The sequence below is a fragment of the Mytilus californianus genome, unplaced genomic scaffold, assembly GCF_021869535.1.
Source record: "Mytilus californianus isolate M0D057914Y unplaced genomic scaffold, xbMytCali1.0.p SCAF_4, whole genome shotgun sequence".
Taxonomy (NCBI): Eukaryota; Metazoa; Mollusca; class Bivalvia; order Mytilida; family Mytilidae; genus Mytilus; species Mytilus californianus.
Genome location: NW_026262690.1, coordinates 78515527 through 78536414, shown reverse-complemented (window position 1 = coordinate 78536414; position 20888 = coordinate 78515527). Strand labels below are relative to the sequence as shown.

Below are 20888 nucleotides of genomic sequence, written 5' to 3'. Positions count from 1 at the left end.
CAATAACCCCCCAAAGCAAATCCTAACCATCCCTTTGTGGTATGGAAACTTGTAGTATAATTTCAGAGAGATCCATACACCGTTCCACAGTTATTGTCTGGAAACTAGAAAATGCTTATTTTTGGCCACTTTTTGGCCCCTAATTCCTTAACTGTTGGTACCATAACCCCCAAAATCAATCCCCACCTTCCTTTTGTGGTATTGAACCTTATGGTAAAATTTCATAGAGATCCATTCACTTAAACAAAAGTTAGAGTGCGAAAACTAATGCGTCTTCGGATGTTTGAAGGTAATTGACCCAGTAGTTTCAGAGGAGATTTTTAAATGTTAGCAAACTTGATGAACAAATTGTGTAAAATTGTCTTTAAAGGGCAATAACTCCTTAAGGGGTCAATTGACAATTATGGTCATATTAACTTTTTTGTAGATCTTATTTTGCTGAACATTATTGCTGCTTACAGTTTATATATATCTATAATAATATACAAAATTATAACAAAAAACTGCAAAATTTTGTTGAAACTACCAATTTGGTGGCAGCAACCCAACAATGGGTTGTTCGATTTGTCTGAAAATTTTAGAGCTGATAGATCTTGACCAATTGAACAATTTTACCCCATGTCAGATTTGCTCTAAAAGCTTTAGTTTTTGAGATATAAGCCAAAAACTGCATTTGACCCTTATGTTCTATTTTTAGCCATGGCGGCCATGTTTGTCGATGGATCAAAACTTCGGATACAATTTATAAACTAAATACCCTAAGGAACATTAAGTTAAAGTTTGAAGGTATTTGGCCCAGTAGTTTCAGAGGAGAAGATTTTTGAAATAGTTTACAACGACAGACGACGACGACGGACGCCAAGTGATGGCATAAGCTCACATGGGGCCCTTCGGGCCCGGTGAGCTAAAAACCAAGACAATTGAAGACCTATATTTCCAAAAGGACCAAAAAAATAGCCAAATCCAACTTTGCCTGAGGGAGTTGAAACCTTAGTTTCTTGATAATTTCAAAATTAATAAACGGACAATTTTAGAAAGGTTTGTTATAAATCATGTCAGTACCGAAGTACTGACTACTGGGTTGATGATACCCTCGGGGACTGATAGTCCACCAGCAGCGTATCGACCCAGTGCTGTAAAAAAATGAAAACAACATGTAACAAACCCCACGTGTCCGAAGTGCTTTTCTGGATTTACCCCCATCAGGAACGCTCAAAGCAGAATATTTGAAAGCCAAATCCATCTAAGGTCAACTTTGCCTGAGGGAGTTGAAACCTTAGTTTCTTGATAATTTCAAAATTTATAGACGGACAATTTTAGAAAGGTTTGTTATAAATCATGTCAGTACCGAAGTACTGACTACTGAGCTGGTGATACCCTCTGGGACTATAGTCAACCAGCAGCAGTATTGACCCAGTGCTGTAAAAACTAGAGGCTCTAAAGAGCCTGTGTCGCTCACCTTGGTCTATGTGAATATTAAACAAAGGACGCAGATGGATTCATGACAAAATTGTGTTTTGGTGATGGTGATGTGTTTGTACATCTTAATTTACTGAACATTTTTCCTGCTTACAATTATCTCTATCTATAATTAACTTGGCCCAGTAGTTTCAGAGGAGAAGATTTTTGTAAAAGATTACTAAGATTTACGAAAAAATGGTTAAAAATTGACTATAAAGGGCAATAACTCCTAAAGGGGTCAACTGACAATTTCGGTCATGTTGACTTATTTGTAGATCTTACTTTGCCGACATTTATTGTTTTTTACAGTTTATCTCTATCTATAATAATATTCAAGATAATAACCAAAAACAGCAAAATCACCTTAAAATTACCAATTCAGGGGCAGCAACCCAACAACGGGTTGTCCGATTCATCTGAAAATTTCAGGGCAGATAGATCTTGACCTGATAAACAATTTTACTTCATGTCAGATTTGCTTTAAATGCTTTGGTTTTTGAGTTAAAAGCCAAAAACTGAATTTTACCCCTATGTTCTATTTTTAGCCGTGGCGGCCATCTTGGTTGGTTGACCAGGTCACGCCACATATTTTCAAAACTAGATAACCAAATGATGATTGTGGCCAAGTTTGGTTTAATTTGGCCACGGAGTTTCAGAGGAGAAGATTTTTGTAAAAGATTACTAAGATTTACGAAAAATTGTTAAAAATTGACTATAAAGGGCAATAACTCCTAAAGGGGTCAACTGACCATTTCAGTCATGTTGACTTATTTGTAAATCTTACTTTGCTGAACATTATTGCTGTTTACAGTTTATCTCTATCTATAATAATATTCAAGATAATAACCAAAAACAGCAATATTTCCTTAAAATTACCAATTCAGGGGCAGCAACCCAACAACAGGTTGTTCGATTCATCTGAAAATTTCAGGGCAGATAGATCTTGACCTGATAAACAATTTTACTTCATGTCAGATTTGCTCTAAATGCTTTGGTTTTTGAGTTATAAGCCAAAAACTGCATTTTACCCCTATGTTTTATTTTTAGCTGTGGCGGCCATCTTGGTTGGTTGGCCGGGTCACGCCACACATTTTTTAAACAAGATACCCCAATGATGATTGTGGCCAAGTTTGGTTTAATTTGGCCCAGTTGTTTCAGAGGAGAAGATTTTTGTAAAAGATTACTAAGATTTACGAAAAATGGTTAAAAATTGACTATAAAGGGCAATTACTCCTAAAGGGGTCAACTGACCATTTCGGTTATATTGACTTATTTGTAAATCTTACTTTGCTGAACATTATTGCTGTTTACAGTTTATCTCTATCTATAATAATATTCAAGATAATAACCAAAAACAGCAAAATTTCCTTAAAATTACCAATTCAGGGGCAGCAACCCAATAACGGGTAGTCCGATTCATCTGAAAATTTCAGGGCAGATAGATCTTGACCTGATGAACAATTTTACCCCATGTCAGATTTGCTCTTAATGCTTTGGTTTTTGAGTTATAAGCTAAAAACTGCATTTTACCCCTATGTTCTATTTTTAGCCGTGGCGGCCATCTTGGTTGGTTGACCGGGTCACGCCACACATTTTTAAAACTAGATACCCCAATGATGATTGTGGCCAAGTTTGGTTAAATTTGGCCCAGTAGTTTCAGAGGAGAAGATTTTTGTAAAAGTTTACGGACGACGGACGACGGACGCAGGACGACGGACGCAAAGTGATGAGAAAAGCTCACTTGACCTTTCAGGTCAGGTGAGCTAAAAATGAAAACAACAGGAATGCACTTATAAAAATATTCATAATGAACAAGATGATGTGCTTGCAAATGATGTAAAAGAAATACTGAAAATAACATGACATGAAATAAGATAAATAATTTCAAGACACATAACTATAAGTTGATGATCCAATGTTTACAGGACAATTTTGCTTCATTACACGATTTCTGTGAGTGAATTCACAAAAGGATACCACCACCACTTTACTATTGTCTATTGATGTAAGTAAATCAATTCTCTCTCCTTTCACATATTTGAAAGGGATAATTTTCCTTTACGCCCATTCTTAGGTGTGTTGTAGTTTGATTCATATAGAAACTATTTGTTTATGAAGAGCTGCACTTAAAAGGCACATGGACAGACATAGGGACAGATATCATTACTCCTATTTAACCCCTTCCTCTTAATTTTGTTTGCAAGGGGGTATAAAAAAATATACCGGTACTTCATATGAATTTAATAATAATCTTGTCTTATTTCAGCGTAAACGCAAGAGTTAAAGGTATGTTTCAGTGAATCATGCAATGTATCAAAATGTTTAATATCTGACATACTAAACAAAAATTGATGTGAAAGTACATATGCCAATGAAACTTTTATATTGAATGGTAACAATAACACAAGTGTCAACAATAATAAATATTCCAATAATAACAAACCAAGGACATGTAACGACACACTAAAACAAGATTTTAAAATTTCCCCTTTCAGTATGGAATGAGGAAAAAATGAAAATCCAAATACACAGCATTAAAAAGTCTCAAAGTATTGCTTCCTACCAGAAATAATTCAACATTTTCTTTGTAGCACAGTATTTTATGACTTACTTGAGACAGTACTGTATGAAGTTTGGCTTGTAAAGGAAGACTCCATGTCTTTATGTTGTCCTACAGAATAAAACTGGTCCTCACCTCCTATAATATTCAGATATTGTCATATCAATTATAATATTATTGTTTTGATCTCTAATAAATACATGTTTATTATAAAATTTCACATAAAACATTATCCTTTAAAAACTTTTTCATTCTAATTTCTGTTAAGACCTTTTTCCTTCAACTTCAGTTTAATTTTAAATAATGTAAAGTAAAAAGCTGAAATAAAATTCTTCGCTGGGGCGCAGCTTGATACGACCGCAGAGGTCAAACCCTGAACAGTTGGGGCAAGTATGGACACAACATTCAAGCTTGATACAGCTCTGAATTTGGATTGTTATTAAATATTTGACACAGCATAGGTTTCTGACACAGAAAGAATGTGGTCTAAGAACTTGAATTTTTTTAATTTACCTATTATGGTCCAATGTCCAAAATCAAAATACATGGTTAGATTCAGCATATCAAAGAACCCCATATACTCAATTTTTGTTAAAATCAAACAAAGTTTAATTTTGGACCCCAACTTGGACAAACTTGAAAACTGGGCCCATAATCAAAAATCTAAACACATGTTTAGATTCAGCATATCAAAGAACCCCAAGAATTCAATTTTTGCTTAAATCTAACTAAGTTTAATTTTGGACCCTTTGGACCTTAATGTAGACCAATTTAAAAAACGGGACTTAAAATTAAGATTCTAAATACACGGTTAGATTTGGAATATCAAAGAACCCCAATAATTCAATTTTTGATGAAATCAAACAAAGTTTAATTTTGGACCCTTTTAACCTCAATATGAACCAATTTGATAGCGGGCCCACAAATAAAAAATCTAAATACATGGTTAGATTCAGCATATCAAAGAACCCCATATATTCAATTTTTGTTGAAATCAAAAAAAGTTTTATTTTGGACCCCAACTTGGACCAACTTGAAAACTAGGCCCATAATCAAAAACCTAAACACATGTTTAGATTCAGCATATCAAAGAACCCCAAGAATTCAATTTTTGTTTAAATCAAACTAAGTTTAATTTTGGACCCTTTGGACCTCAATTAAGACCAATTTAAATAAAATGCTTCGCTGGGGCGCAGCTTGATACGACCGCAGAGGTCGAACCCTGAACAGTTGGGGCAAGTATGGACACAACATTCAAGCTTGATACAGCTCTGAATTTGGATTGTTATTAAATATTTGACACAGCAAAGGTTTCTGACACAGAAAGAATGTGATCTAAGAACTTGAATTTTTTTAATTTACCTATTATGGTCCAATGTCCAAAATCAAAATACATGGTTAGATTCAGCATATCAAAGAACCCCATATATTCAATTTTTGTTAAAATCAAACAAAGTTTAATTTTGGACCCCAACTTGGACAAACTTGAAAACTGGGCCCATAATCAAAAATCTAAACACATGTTTAGATTCAGCATATCAAAGAACCCCAAGAATTCAATTTTTGCTAAAATCAAACTAAGTTTAATTTTGGACCCTTTGGACCTTAATGTAGACCAATTTAAAAAACGGGACTTAAAATTAAAAATCTAAATACACGGTTAGATTTGGAATATCAAAGAACCCCAATAATTCAATTTTTGATGAAATCAAACAAAGTTTAATTTTAGCCCTTTTGACCTCAATATGAACCAATTTGATAGTGGGGCCCACAAATAAAAAATCTAAATTCATGGTTAGATTCAGCATATCAAAGAACCCCATATATTCAATTTTTGTTGAAATCAAAAAAAGTTTAATTTTGGACCCCAATTTGGACCAACTTGAAAACTGGGCCCATAATCAAAAATCTAAACACATATTTAGATTCAGCATATCAAAGAACCCCAAGAATTCAATTTTTGTTAAAATCAAACTAACTTTAATTTTGGACCCTTTGGACCTCAATGAAGACCAATTTAAAAAACGGGACCCAAATTAAAAATCTAAAAACACGATTAGATTTGGCATATCAAAGAACCCCAATAATTCAATTTTTGATGAAATCAAACAAAGTTTAATTTTGGACCCTTTTGACCTCAATATGAACCAATTTGATAGCGGGGCCTACAAATAAAAAAACTAAATACATGGTTAGATTCAGCATATCAAAGAACCTCATATATTCAATTGTTGTTGAAATCAAACAAAGTTTAATTTTGGACCCCAATTTGGACCAACTTGAAAACTGGGCCCATAATCAAAAATCTAAATACATGTTTAGATTCAGCATATCAAAGAACCCCATATATTCAATTTTTGTTGAAATCAAACAAAGTTTAAATACTGGACCCTATCTTGGACCAACTTGAAAACTGGGCCCATAATCAAAAATCTAAACACATGTTTAGATTCAGCATATCAAAGAACCCAAAGAATTCAATTTTTGTTAAAATCAAACTAAGTTTAATTTTGGACCCTATCTTGGACCAACTTGAAAACTGGACCCAAAATTAAAAATCTAAATACACTGTTAGATTCGGCATAACAAATAAATAAATGTGATCAAAGATTTTACAAATCTAATGCGCCATACTGTGCAATTAAAGATTAAAGATTACTTCTTGAAATTTTTCAATATTTGAAGAATAATTCTTTTTAATTTCTGAAATCTGAAATGAGAAAAAATTGGCCCCCCACAATTTCTTTTTATCCCCCCCCCCCCTTTTCCCCCAAAAAAATTCTTTCCCTCAAGATATGGTCATAATCTCAATTCAAATTTCCAATGGAGTTGGCAACCATAATTACCCATTTAAATTTACCATAGTGCTAACTTAATCTATTTTATAATAGAATTAATAAAAATATAGTGTCAAATCTTTCATATGGATTTTTTTGTAAAAAAAAAAGATGCAACATTTGCAGATATTTTTACTGGTCTTCCTTTATAAATATGCATTTCTTTAAACATAATTTAAAAGCAGTGTAAGGGAAGTAACCAAAACGTTGTATTTGGATTACCTCCCTTACACTGTTTTAGATTATCTTTATTGTTCATTAACCATTACTTTATACATAATTTAAAAGCAGTGTAAGGGAGATAATTTCAATGATATATTTGATTTATCTCCCTTTCACTGCTTTAAATTATGTTTTGAACTAAAGTATTTGTCCATTAACCAGGACAACCTTGTTTTTCCCCCTTTTTTGCCCCTAATTCCTAAACGGTTTGAGCCATAACCCCCCAAAGCAAATCCTAACCATCCCTTTGTGGTATGGAAACTTGTAGTATAATTTCAGAGAGATCCATACACCGTTCCACAGTTATTGTCTGGAAACTAGAAAATGCTCATTTTTGGCCCCTTTTTGGCCCCTAATTCCTTAACTGTTGGTACCATAACCCCCAAAATCAATCCCAACCTTCCTTTTGTGGTATTTAACCTTATGGTCAAATTTCAAAAAGATCCATTCACTTAAACTAAAGTTAGAGTGCGAAAACCAATGTGTCTTCGGACGACGACGACGACGACGACGCCAAGGTCATACCAATATACGACCACAAAATTTTTTGCGGTCGTATAAAAACGGGACCCAAATTAAAAATCTAAGAACACAGTTAGATTTGGCATATCAAAGAACCCCAATAATTCAATTTTTGATGAAATCAAACAAAGTTTAATTTTGGACCCTTTTGACCTCAATATGAACCAATTTGATAGCAGGGCCCACAAATAAAAAATCTAAATACATGTTTAGATTCAGCATATCAAAGAATCTCATATATTCAATTTTTGTTGAAATCAAACAAAGTTTAATTTTGGACCCCAATTTGGACCAACTTGAAAACTGGGCCCATAATCAAAAATCTAAATACATGTTTAGATTCAGCATATCAAAGAACCCCATATATTCAATTTTTGTTGAAATCAAAGAAAGTTTAAATACTGGACCCTATCTTGGACCAACTTGAAAACTGGGCCCATAATCAAAAATCTAAACACATGTTTAGATTCAGCATATCAAAGAACCCCAAGAATTCAATTTTTGTTAAAATCAAACTAAGTTTAATTTTGGACCCTTTGGACCTTAATGTAGAGCAATTTTTAAATAAACTGCTTCGCTGAGCGCAGCTGGATACGCCCGCAGAGGTCCAACCCTGAACAGTTGGGGCAAAAATGGACACAATATTCAAGCTTGATACAGGTCTGAATTTGGATTGTAATTAAATATTTGAGATATTACAGGTTTCTGAATAAATGTAGTCAAAGAACTTGAAATTGGTTATATGAATTGAATTTATATTCAATTAAAGATTTCTTGCTGTTGTGCAATACACTGTGCTGTTGCGCAATACTTAGTAAATCTGTTGTCAGACTATAAACAAATAAAGTTCAATTAATTCTCAATGTCATATTAGAAATGTATGAAAATCAAAAGGGAGCTTACATCAATAGATATAAACAATTCACCAAAGTTTCATGAGAATTGCTGACAGCATTTTTGAGTTATTGTCCGAAAACTGGAAAATCCCCCCTTTTTAATGAATAAAACCCCATAACTCAGAAATGTAAAATGTAAAATTTATAAAATTCTAAAGGGAGCTTACCTAAATAGATATAAACAATTCACCATAGTTTCATAAGAACTGCTGAAAGCATTTTTGAGTTTTTGTCAGAAAACTGGAAAATCCCCCTTTTTTATGAATAAGAACCCTGTAACTCGGAAAAGTAAAATCTAAAATTTATAAAAATCAAAAGGGAGCTCATGTCAATAGATATAAACAATTCACCACAATTTCTTGCAAGTTGGTGAAAGCATTCTTGAGTTATTGTCCGAAAACTGGAAAATCCCCCTTTTTTTAATGAATAAAACCCCATAACTCAGAAACGTAAAATTCAAAATTTATAAAAAACGAAAGGGAGCTCACGTCAATAGATATAAACAATTCACCAAAATTTTATGCAAATTGGTTAAAGCGTTTTTGAGTTAATGTCCGACATGTTGACGACGGACGGACAGACGGACAGAGGTATACCATAATACGTCCCGTAAACGGGCGTATAAAAACAGGACCCAAAATTAAAAATCTAAATACACGGTTAGATTTGGAATATCAAAGAACCCCAATAATTCAAATTTAGATGAAATCAAACAAAGTTTTATTTTGGACCCTTTTGACCTCAATATGAACCAATTTGATAACGGGGTCCACAAATAAAAAATCTAAATACATGGTTAGATTCAGCATATCAAAGAACCCCATATATTCAATTTTTGTTGAAATCAAACAAAGTTTAATTTTGGACCCCAATTTGGACCAACTTGAAAACTGGGCCAAAAATCAAAAATCTAAATAAATGTTTAGATTCAGCATATCAAAGAACCTCATATATTCAATTTTTGCTAAAATCAAACAAAGTTTAATTTTGGACCCTTTGGACCTTAATGTAGACCAATTTGAAAACTGGACCCAAAATTAAAAATCTAAATACACTGTTAGATTCGGCATAACAAATAAATAAATGTGATCAAAGATTTTACAAATCTAATGCGCCATACTGTGCAATTAAAGATTACTTCTTGAAATTTTTCAATATTTGAAATTTGAAAAAAAAATAATATTTGAAGAATAATTCTTTTTAATTTCTGAAATCTGAAATGAGAAAAAATTGACCCCCCACAATTTCTTTTTATCCCCCCCCCCCTCTTTTTTCCCCCAAAAAATTCTTTCCCTCAACATATGGTCATAATCTCAATTCAAATTTCCAATGGAGTTGGCAACCATAATTACCCATTTAAATTTACCATAGTGCTAACTTAATCTATTTTATAATAGAATTAAAAATATAGTGTCAAATCTTTCATATGGATTTTTTTGTAAAAAAAAAAGATGCAACATTTGCAGATATTTTTACTGGTCTTCCTTTATAAATATGCATTTCTTTAAACATAATTTAAAAGCAGTGTAAGGGAAGTAACCAAAACGTTGTATTTGGATTACCTCCCTTACACTGTTTTAAATTATCTTTATTGTTCATTAACCATTACTTTATACATAATTTAAAAGCAGTGTAAGGGAGATAATTTCAATGATGTATTTGATTTATCTCCCTTACACTGCTTTAAATTATGTTTTGTACTAAAGTATTTGTCCATTAACCAGGACAACCTTGTTTTTCCCCCTTTTTTGCCCCTAATTCCTAAACGGTTTGAGCCATAACCCCCCAAAGCAAATCCTAACCATCCCTTTGTGGTATGGAAACTTGTAGTATAATTTCAGAGAGATCCATACACCGTTCCAGAGTTATTGTCTGGAAACTAGAAAATGCTTATTTTTGGCCCCTTTTTGGCCCCTTATTCCTTAACTGTTGGTACCATAACCCCCAAAATCAATCCCAACCTTCCTTTTGTGGTATTTAACCTTAGGGTCAAATTTCTAAAAGATCCATTCACTTAAACTAAAGTTAGAGTGCGAAAACCAATGTGTCTTCGGACGACGACGCCGGACGACGACGACGACGCCAACATCATACCAATATACGACCACAAAATTTTTTTGCGGTCGTATAAAAATGACAGACCGCTTCAATAGCATAGTGGTTTCAATGAATATTGTAGAGTATCACTAAAATTGTAAGCTCAACAAATCACTTTGTCTGGATAAAAATTCACTATATGGACAATGCAGATTACTTTATATAATAATAATAAAAAAAAAGAAAGAGGTTTAGACAACCTTATGTGCTAGACTATTTTCTTTTAAAATGACAAATTTAGTCAGTAAAATGACACTGAGAGTAATGGCAGTAGAAACAAGTAAAATATAAATATAAATGATTTATTGGTTAGCAGAAAGGTCAGGTTTATCTGTTTACTGGACACAAAATAAATGGGGAATGTGTCCATGGGACACAGATGATGCCCCCTCTTGCATAAAACATTATAAAGGGGCATAACTACAGAACTGTAAAAATTATGCCACCTGAATTCGAACTTGATCTGTTTTGTGGTAATAAGCATTGTGTAGAAGTTTCATAACATTTGATTGCGGCAAACTAAAGTTAGAGAACAGAAACCAATTCCAGTATGGCGGGGCATAAAAATAAAACACCATAACTCAGAAACGTAAAATCTAAAATTTATAAAAATCGAAAGGGAGCTCACGTCAATAGATATAAACAATTCACCAAAGTTTCATGCAAATTGTTTAAAGTGTTTTTAAGTTATTGTCCAACATGTTGACAACGGACGGACGGACAGAGGTATACCATAATACGTCCCATTAAATGGGCGTATAAAAAGAACTGGACTGCTTTACAAATTGTATATATATTTCGTGTTAACTTCTTCTATGTCATTTGGTCTCTGGTAGAGAGTTGTCTCATTAGCAATTATACAACATCTTCTTATATTTATATGGATATTTATATAGACTTTTTAGAAATTCTTTCTCATGTTTTACAGTCTCAAATTTTTCTAAGACCCTGTATAAAATTATTAACCTTAGTTCATATTTATGTCATAGAAATATCAAATAAGACTATAATACCAAAAGATCCAGTCATAATATCATGCATGGCTGTGAAGTGAGAGATTTCTTGTCTTTGATGTTGTATTCTGCCAGACTGTAGCTGTCGTTGGAGATCTTCCTCTATCTTTCGGTAGTCATCTGGACTCATAGGTTTACTCTTACTTCTATTTCGCTTCATCTTCCTGTCACTTGTAGCTTTTGAAACAGCAATGTGTAGTTTTTAAATTATGCCAACATTTTTATGATAAAGAAAATAGAAAAAAATGGTGCATAGTTCACATGTTATCTAAGTGGGTATAGACAAAAAAATTTCATTCATCCAAATTTTTTTTATCTCTGAGCTTGGGTTAAATCTTTATTCAAAAATCTACACTGGAACAGTGTAGTTGCTTAACAAAAATAGGAATATATTTTGTATTACTCAATTTACAAAAATTATACATCAGGTGTTGGTTAATTTTAACAATTACAGTGAAACTTTAGGACTGTAAACTCCTGCATCCCTAAGGATCCACCTATGCCACACAAGCATTGTACTATACGACCAACCAGCATCAACGAATACACAGACCATTTCAAAGATTCTCAATCCTTTCCTGAAAATGATCGCAAAATTCTACACACCACCAGAAGAAAGAATGAGAGATATTGAAACAGAAGCAACCACAGCAGAATCCACATAAGGAGCTCTCTATTACGGAAAATTAACATCCAACACATAAGTACACATGGTCAAAATTAATTGGAATACCAGGCAGCCCATTTAGAGAAAAGAGAACAGAACCAGAAACAGAATGAACCACAGGATCTACACAACATATATATGAAGCATAACTTGATCTGTGAACATTTTACAAACAAATTAAATATTTAAAGATCTATCACGATTTTTATAATTCCCAATACCAGCGGCGATCATACATCTCAATTGGAAGCAGTATCTCCTAGAGCGAAGCCAGTATAATTGGTATGGAATTACTAGTGAGGTGTTGTCCGTTTGGGAAATTACACCGAACACTTTATCACCCACCTTCATCATCTCTATAACAATACCATTAGGAACCTCCAATGGGACTGGATACAGATGTTGTGAATAGCAGCCAACAACTTAACTATTTTTATTTCAATTTTACTTTCTATTTTTTGTGATAACATCATCATAACAGCCATTATTGTAACATCACTTCCGGTTAACCGCAATAACCGCAAAATTTGTACTTCACTGTTTTATTTCATATATATACTTGTCCTGAAGACGCCATGCTTGCTGGCAAAACATGTCGACCATTAAAATTATTACTTTGTGGTCATTTATGAGTGTTCTTGTCTTTAATGTCGATATAAAAATTATACATAGTATGTCGTTGAAATATTTTTTCTCTCTCATTACACTACAAGTTTGTGTAGGTAAATACTATTGGTGGCCTTCGGCTGTTATCTGCTCTTTACTTGGGTTGTTGTCTCTTTGACATATTCCCCATTTCCATTCTCAATTTTATATTAATTTTTGCATAAAATCAATATTATAAAAAGTACAAAAAAGTCCTTGGTTATTGAAAATGCTTTGCAAAAAATATGGATTGGGAACTCCCAAAAAATCAGGGTTAATGGGATATCAACAAGTTGTCCCTATAAATAAGTATGTTAATGTTATACTTTACCTGGAGATGACAATCCATCTGCTAACGCCCATAAGGCATGGAATTGTTTTGGGCACAAAAGGATATGTACAGCACCAAGCTCACATTCCATTTCAACCTGAGAAAATAACAAACAAATATTAGTAAATACAATCTTAACAAGAATATGTGTCCACTCACCTTATCAAATGTCAATGATCAATGAACCCTGAAATTTGGTGCAAATTTTAACTTGGCATATAATTGCGAAAGTTCATATCATAATGAACAAGTGAAGTTGGTGTAACCATAACTTCCAGGGAAAACCAACAAACCAACTGACACACTGACAATAAAACATAATGACCCTCGACTTTCATAAAAAAGTGAAAATTTTTGCCATCTTATATCTAACAAAGTGTAAATGGTGCAACAAATCTATAGACATAGTTGAAATAGAAGATTTTACAAAGAATAATGAAAGAAAAACGACATTTCAATCTAAATAAACAGTTCATTGAAGATAGCGAAAACAGATTTATGTTAAATCTAATTGTCTTTGTAACATTCGGAAACCTAACTTTTAATGAAATCAGTACTTTTGCACTAATTGCTACTTTTAGGATACATGTATCATTTGAGCTTCTTCACAAGATACTCTGAGATTATAAATAGATAAAATTGAGAATGGAAATGGGGAATATGTCAAAGAGAAAACAACCCGACCAAAGAGCAGAAAACAGCTGGCCCCCAAACAAAAATGTGTACTAGTTCAGTGAAAATGAATGCCACACCAAACTCCAAAACATACAAATGAACCAAAATTAAAAAACATACAAAACCAACAAAGGCCAGAGGCTCCCGACCTAGGACAGGCGCAACAATGCAGCGGGGCCAAACATGTTTTGTGAGATATATGCATGTTGAAAAAATAGTCTTATTTATAGCACCTTCCTGGATGTGTTTATTTTTATATTTAAATGAAATAATCTGAGGGAACTGTTTTAGTCTAAGATACATGATTTCTTTTATTAGTTGTTATTGGCTTTTAACTAGCTGTCAGTAAGTGAAAGTACTCTCAAATCTTTTGTGTCTTTTTTGTTGTTAGGGATGTATAAATACCCTGCCACATCCTGTCTGTTTTTGTTAGATGTTTTTCTGCTTCTGTCGATCTGATGAGTAAAGCCCTTTTCAACATATTTTTATAGTTTGTTCTTGTTGTGATGTAACACCACTGTCCATGGTTAGGGGAGGGTTGAGAGCTCACAAACATCTTTAACCCCGCCACATTCTTTACGTGCCTGTCCTAAGTCAGGAGCCTGTAGTTCAGTGGTTGTCGTCGGTTCATGTCAATCATATTTAATTTTTCGTAAATTTTGTTATAAATTAGGCCTTTAATTTTCTCAATTGAATTGTTTCATATTTTTCATGTGAGAACCTTTTATAGCCCACTATATGATATGGGTTTTTCTAATTGTTGAAGGCCGTACGGTTGCCTATAATTGCTTACATCCACTTCATTTGAACTTTGGTGGATAGTTATCTTATTGGCAATTATACCACATATCCTTATTTTTATATAACTCCTTTAAGTTACCTTTGGCCCCTGTATTCCTAATCCTTCCCCTTGTTTTACTTTCAGTTTCAATGTATTCTTTCCTGTTATAACAGCTACTTGTATTGGATCAGAATCTGGACTAGGCAGTGATGAGGTGGGTTCTGATTGGCTGAATGGTGGTACAGATGACAATGTACTACTAGTGGAGTGAAAGACCTGTAAATAAGCAAACTTTGATTTTTTAATATAATCTTGGAAATGAATCTGCCTTTATTTATGTTCAGATATTCATATACAATACAGGCTGTAAAAGGTTTACCAATAAAAAAAAAATGTGCTTACTAACTCTTCTTAACACTTTTGTAAAAATCAAAAAGTATAGACTTAACTCTTTCTATATCTCTCAGTTCCAATATTTAAAATCTCATGCATTTTTTTTCTAGACAGTTAACAAATCTAATGGTAAAATTTTGCTCCCCTTAAATACATTTCTGTTCTATGTAAAACTGTATAATAAAGTACTTATGGTCTAACACTAAGGCTTTTTCATCAACATGGGATGTGATCAAGAGGCATTTCAATTCAAAAAGAGTCACTCAAAGAAAGTAAAAGATATGGCAACAAAAAACAAAGCTAAGGTTGAAGTTTCCAATTCTAAATAGCAGTTGAATATCAAAATCACTCAAGCAGAACCCCTATTTCAATAAAAAATAAACGTATATGAATCCAAATATAATATTAATTTTTTTTTTCCTCAATTAGTTTTTTTTATCAAAATTTCATGCATGGTGAGGTTAAATAAGATTTCTAACTACATGTAACATCCTCTCCTACATATTTATCTCTCGTACAGTTTTATGTATTTAATTATGCTACTCACTGATGGGGATACAGGTGATGAAGGACTAGAGCCTATATCTGGTGAGCTGTACTGTCGAGAAAGACGTGTAAATTCATCACAAAGTATCTGTATACCTTCCATACTTATATTTTTGTGGGAGATTGCCGATGGTTCCCACTTGTGTACATCATCAACTGAACTGCCTTCATCTAATGCTAAATCATCAAAATATTCTATCCTGAAATATCATATAACATTTCTGTTAATCACGTAGTTAACATCTTTCGTTGGTTTCAATTTTCGATGTCAGAGAAAATTTGGCTATTTCATGGGAACTTAATTTTGTGTTATCATCATTTGCTCCCAGCAAAGTAACAAGAAATTTCTATTTCCTTAATAATTTATATTGATTGTTTCTCTCTACCCACAAAATCCATGAAGTTTGGTATCCCTCAAAAATTAAAGACTCCACAGTTCTCACCTATATCGTTAAAATTGAGAATACCACTGAAGTTGGTTTTCTGATTAAAGAAACTGTGGATTCATTTATTTTCATAGGTACTAATTTTAGTGGATTGAGGTAAATTTTTATTTTCGTTTATCTTTGATTTCATGGTTTTGGCAAAGAAAGGAAACATGCCTTTAGAAAATTGGTAGTTGGTTAAACATCTAAATTTGTGGTTCAACTTTATCCAAGAAATCCAAAATAATTGATACCCTATACATAATAATGAATCCAAAGTAAATTAAACTAGTTTGTAATTTAGTCAACTTATTCTGTAGGTAAGATGTAAGAAGTTTTTTGTCAACCAGTCATTGACGGAAGTTTCATCAAGCTTGATCAGAACGTCTTGACTTTCACTAATGGACAAACGAAACTTGATTAAACGCACTGGAATGAGTTGGGGACACTATTACCACTGTACACTAATGGGTAATCATAAAATGAAATTTTACACTTCATCAGTTTCAATGCATCTAGGCTTACAGGCCTCTACAATAACTTTTATTGTAACTTGCCTAATAGGACAAATACATACCAAAACTTACTTGTCCAAATGGAATTGTAACTTGTCCAAAAAAACAACAACTTTATATTAACCTTTTTTGCATTTTAAGTTAATTCAATGAACAAAATGAATTTAAACAATAGAACAGGATTTACTATATAACTCTTGATATCCTTTCAAAAATATGAGTTGAGAACAACTAAATCTAGTCATGTCACAGGACTTCATTTCTAGTTTTCATCAATGCCAAAGGCTCATCAGACTCTGCACATTAGGCACAATCTGGTAGGCCTGTCAGTCTACACTCATTTGGTATGTATCCTGGTCTTTTATGTTGATAAAATATTGATTATTATGATTAATGCCTTACTACAATCAGCTTAAGCCTTTGTTTTTAATATATTAAAATGTTTATTCAAACGCAATCAAGTATTGTTTTGTCTACATATGATCAAATATGATTTTATGAATTTTATGGTCAATTATTTCTTCATCTTTATTTTCAAAATATTTTTGTTTAATAAAATTTATATTATTCATTATAAGCAACAGAATAAGGTAGGGAAAGAGGTACTGGTTTGTCTTTGGCCCAAAATGTCTCCTACGGTGCCAAACTGTCTATTAAACATGGAGCCGATTCGTTTTCGTGCCGGTGCCGAACTGCCTTGTTACCTACAAAGTGCATCGCTGATTCCGATCAGCAATACTGGTTTCCGAGAATAGTATGCGTTTTATCTGTTATAAAGCATCTGACAAAGAACCAGTAATTATCGATCACAAGTAAAACATGTCAAATTGATATTTGTTTTTATCTTTTTTTCTTGTTTTTTGTTTATTAGTTTGATATGGCTTTTGCTTGTCTGACCTTTTTTTCCTCTGGTACCGGACAATCGGACAAGCGTTATTGTCGAGCCCTGGCTTATTATATAGTTCTGAGTATTTAGAATCAAAACCCAAATGCATGTGTAGCTGTGTTTTTGTGACTTATCATACCAATCATACCACATTCATAATTTTAAAGAATCAGAAAACATGAAGCAGGCGTCTGAATGCAGCATAGCTGGGTATAATAAGATATTCAATGTTAGTTTGCATTCCAGCCAATTTTTAATCATCAAATAATTACAGAAGGAGAAATCAACATTTTTACAATGAAAACAGTGACAAGATGTCCATGTAAAATCTTAGTGTTTGCAAAGTTTATGTTATTGGAAACGAAAACCTAAACTAGTATAAAATACAATACTGTGCTATATATAAACAGTGAAGACAGTAATGAAATGGTACATAGAATATTTGTTTTACTGAAAAAATTCTTAATCATACACAAAATTCTTACCCAATAAAACACCTGAAAACATGCTTTCTTTATACATCAAAATATCAGATATAAATGCAAGCAGCTGATAGCAGTTTTGAATGAATTAAATTTTTAAGGAAAAAAGGTGTTACACTTTTCATTTTGAAAAATGGAAGAAGTTTGCTGACAAAAAAAATAAGAATTATGTTCGTTTGAAATAATGATGTGGTCATTTCAAATATAAGGAGATTCTATATAATTCTGAAATCCCCCATTTACACTGAAATTCCATTCAATGAGGTATATTTTGTTTTCATTTTGTAATTGACAAAACCACTAATTCTAATATCATATATCCAAGAAAATGTATAAGTTTCATAACATTTGGTTGAGGCAAACTAAAGTTAGAGAACTGAAACGAAAAATTCAGCAATTTTTCCATTTGTAAAGTGGCATAACTCTAAAACAGTTAAAGTGACACCACCAAAATTCAAACTTGATCTGTGTTTTGTGGAAATAAGCATTGTGTATAAGTTTCATAACATTTGGTAGAGGCAAACTAAAGTTAGAGAACGGAAACCAACTCCGGGACGTACGTACGGACGGATGGACAAGGGTAAAACTTAATGCCCCCTCTGCTTCAGCGGGGGCATAAAAATGCATTTTTTTCCTGTTTATAAGCTATTCAAAATAAAAACCCACAAACCCAAAGTTTTCCAATAAACTATTTTCAAAGGAATCCAAAAGTAAAAGTAAATTCATAGGATAGTGAATGAAATGATAAGCATTCTCAGTTTTGTACCTTTTTATTCTAATTTCAAGTGCTACTCCAGTTTCAGCTTGCATGGGTAGATGCTCCAGTCTGATTACTGTATCATTCAGTGTAACTTTCACTCTACTTAAGACTGAAATTAACAAGTAAATCTAAATATAAGACTGAACTTTATATATTTTATCTCAAGTAAAAATAATTTTTCATAAAATATTGGTTATATCAGCTTCTTAATAAACATTTGAAGATACTTATAACTAAGAGTTGAATGCCTCTTTTTGAAATTTTATTGGGGTGTAGAAGGGTTGACCGCAGAACATATTTTGTGTGAAGTACTTCTGCCCTTCAAACTTAATATGTGGTCATATTCAACTCTTTTACAACCCTATATAAAATGCTTCGCTGGGCGCAGCTTGATACGACCGCAGAGGTCGAACCCTGAACAGTTGGGGCAAGTATGGACACAACATTCAAGCTTGATACAGCTCTGAATTTGGATTGTGATTAAATATTTGACACAGCATAGGTTTCTGACACAGAAAGAATGTGGTCTAAGAACTTCAATTTTTTTAATTTACCTATTATGGTCCAATGTCCAAAATCAAAATACATGGTTAGATTCAGCATATCAAAGAACCCCATATATTCAATTTTTGTTGAAATCAAACAAAGTTTAATTTTGGACCCCAACTTGGACAAACTTGAAAACTGGTCCCATAATCAAAAATCTAAACACATGTTTAGATTCAGCATATCAAAGAACCTCAAGAATTCAATTTTTGTTAAAATCAAACTAAGTTTAATTTTGGACCCTTTGGACCTTAATGTAGACCAATTTAAAAAACGGGACCCAAAATTAAAAATCTAAAAACACGGTTAGATTTGGCATATCAAAGAACCCCAATAATTCAATTTTTGATGAAATCAAACAAAGTTTAATTTTGGACCCTTTTGACCTCAATATGAACCAATTTGATAGCAGGCCCACAAAATAAAAAATCTAAATACATGGTAAGAATCAGCATATCAAAGAACCCCATATATTCAATTTTTGTTGAAATCAAACAAAGTTTAATTTTGGACCCCAATTTGGACCAACTTGAAAACTGGGCCAAAAATCTAAAATCTAAATACATGTTTAGATTCAGCATATCAAAGAACCCCATATATTCAATTTTTGTTGAAATCAAACAAAGTTTAATTTTGGACCCCAACTTGGACCAACTTGAAAACTGGTCCCATAATCAAAAATCTAAACACATGTTTAGATTCAGCATATCAAAGAAACCCAAAAATTCAATTTTTGTTAAAATCAATCTAAGTTTAATTTTGGACCCTTTGGACCTTAATGTAGACCAATTTAAAAAACGGGACCCAAAATTAAAAATCTAAATACACGGTTAGATTTGGCATATCAAAGAACCCCAATAATTAAATTTTTGATGAAATCAAACAAAGTTTAATTTTGGACCCTTTTGACCTCAATATGAACCAATTTGATAGCGGGCCCACAAATAAAAAATCTAAATACATGGTAAGATTCAGCATATCAAAGAACCCCATATATTCAATTTTTGTTGAAATCAAACAAAGTTTAATTTTGGACCCCAATTTGGACCAACTTGAAAACTGGGCCAAAAATCTAAATCTAAATACATGTTTAGATTCAGCATATCAAAGAACCCCATATATTCAATTTTTGTTGAAATCAAACAAAGTTTAATTTTGGACCCCAACTTGGACCAACTTGAAAACTGGGCCCATAATCAAAAATCTAAACACATGTTTAGATTCAGCATATCAAAGAACCCCAAGAATTCAATTTTTGTTAAAATCAAACTAAGTTTAATTTTGGACCCTTTGGACCTTAATGTAGACCAATTTAAAAACGGGACCCAAAATTAAAAATCTAAATACACGGTTAGATTTGGCATATCAAAGAACCCCAATAATTCAATTTTTGATGAAATCAAACAAAGTTTAATTTTGGACCCTTTTGACCTCAATATGAACCAATTTGATAGCGGGTCCACAAATAAAAAATCTAAATACATGGTTAGATTCAGCATATCAAAGAACCCCAAGAATTCAATTTTTGATGAAATCAAACAAAGTTTAATTTTGGACCCTTTTGACCTCAATGTGGACAAAGTTGATAACGGGGCCCAAAAATCAAAAATCTAAATACATGGTTAGAT

General features: G+C 32.7%; 1 protein-coding gene across 1 annotated transcript in view; it reads right to left on the bottom strand.

The window, feature by feature from the left end:
• LOC127738562 (autophagy-related protein 2 homolog B-like) overlaps positions 1–20888 on the bottom strand; it is a 115620-nt gene that overhangs the window by 87449 nt on the left and 7283 nt on the right. Inside the window, exons 4-9 of the mRNA XM_052249850.1 lie at positions 18721–18823; positions 15648–15846; positions 14807–14983; positions 13252–13348; positions 11609–11785; positions 4073–4159 (exon numbers count right to left, since the gene is read on the bottom strand). Coding sequence (XP_052105810.1) covers positions 4073–4159; positions 11609–11785; positions 13252–13348; positions 14807–14983; positions 15648–15846; positions 18721–18823 — 840 coding nt within the window. The remainder of the gene's footprint in view (positions 1–4072; positions 4160–11608; positions 11786–13251; positions 13349–14806; positions 14984–15647; positions 15847–18720; positions 18824–20888) is intronic.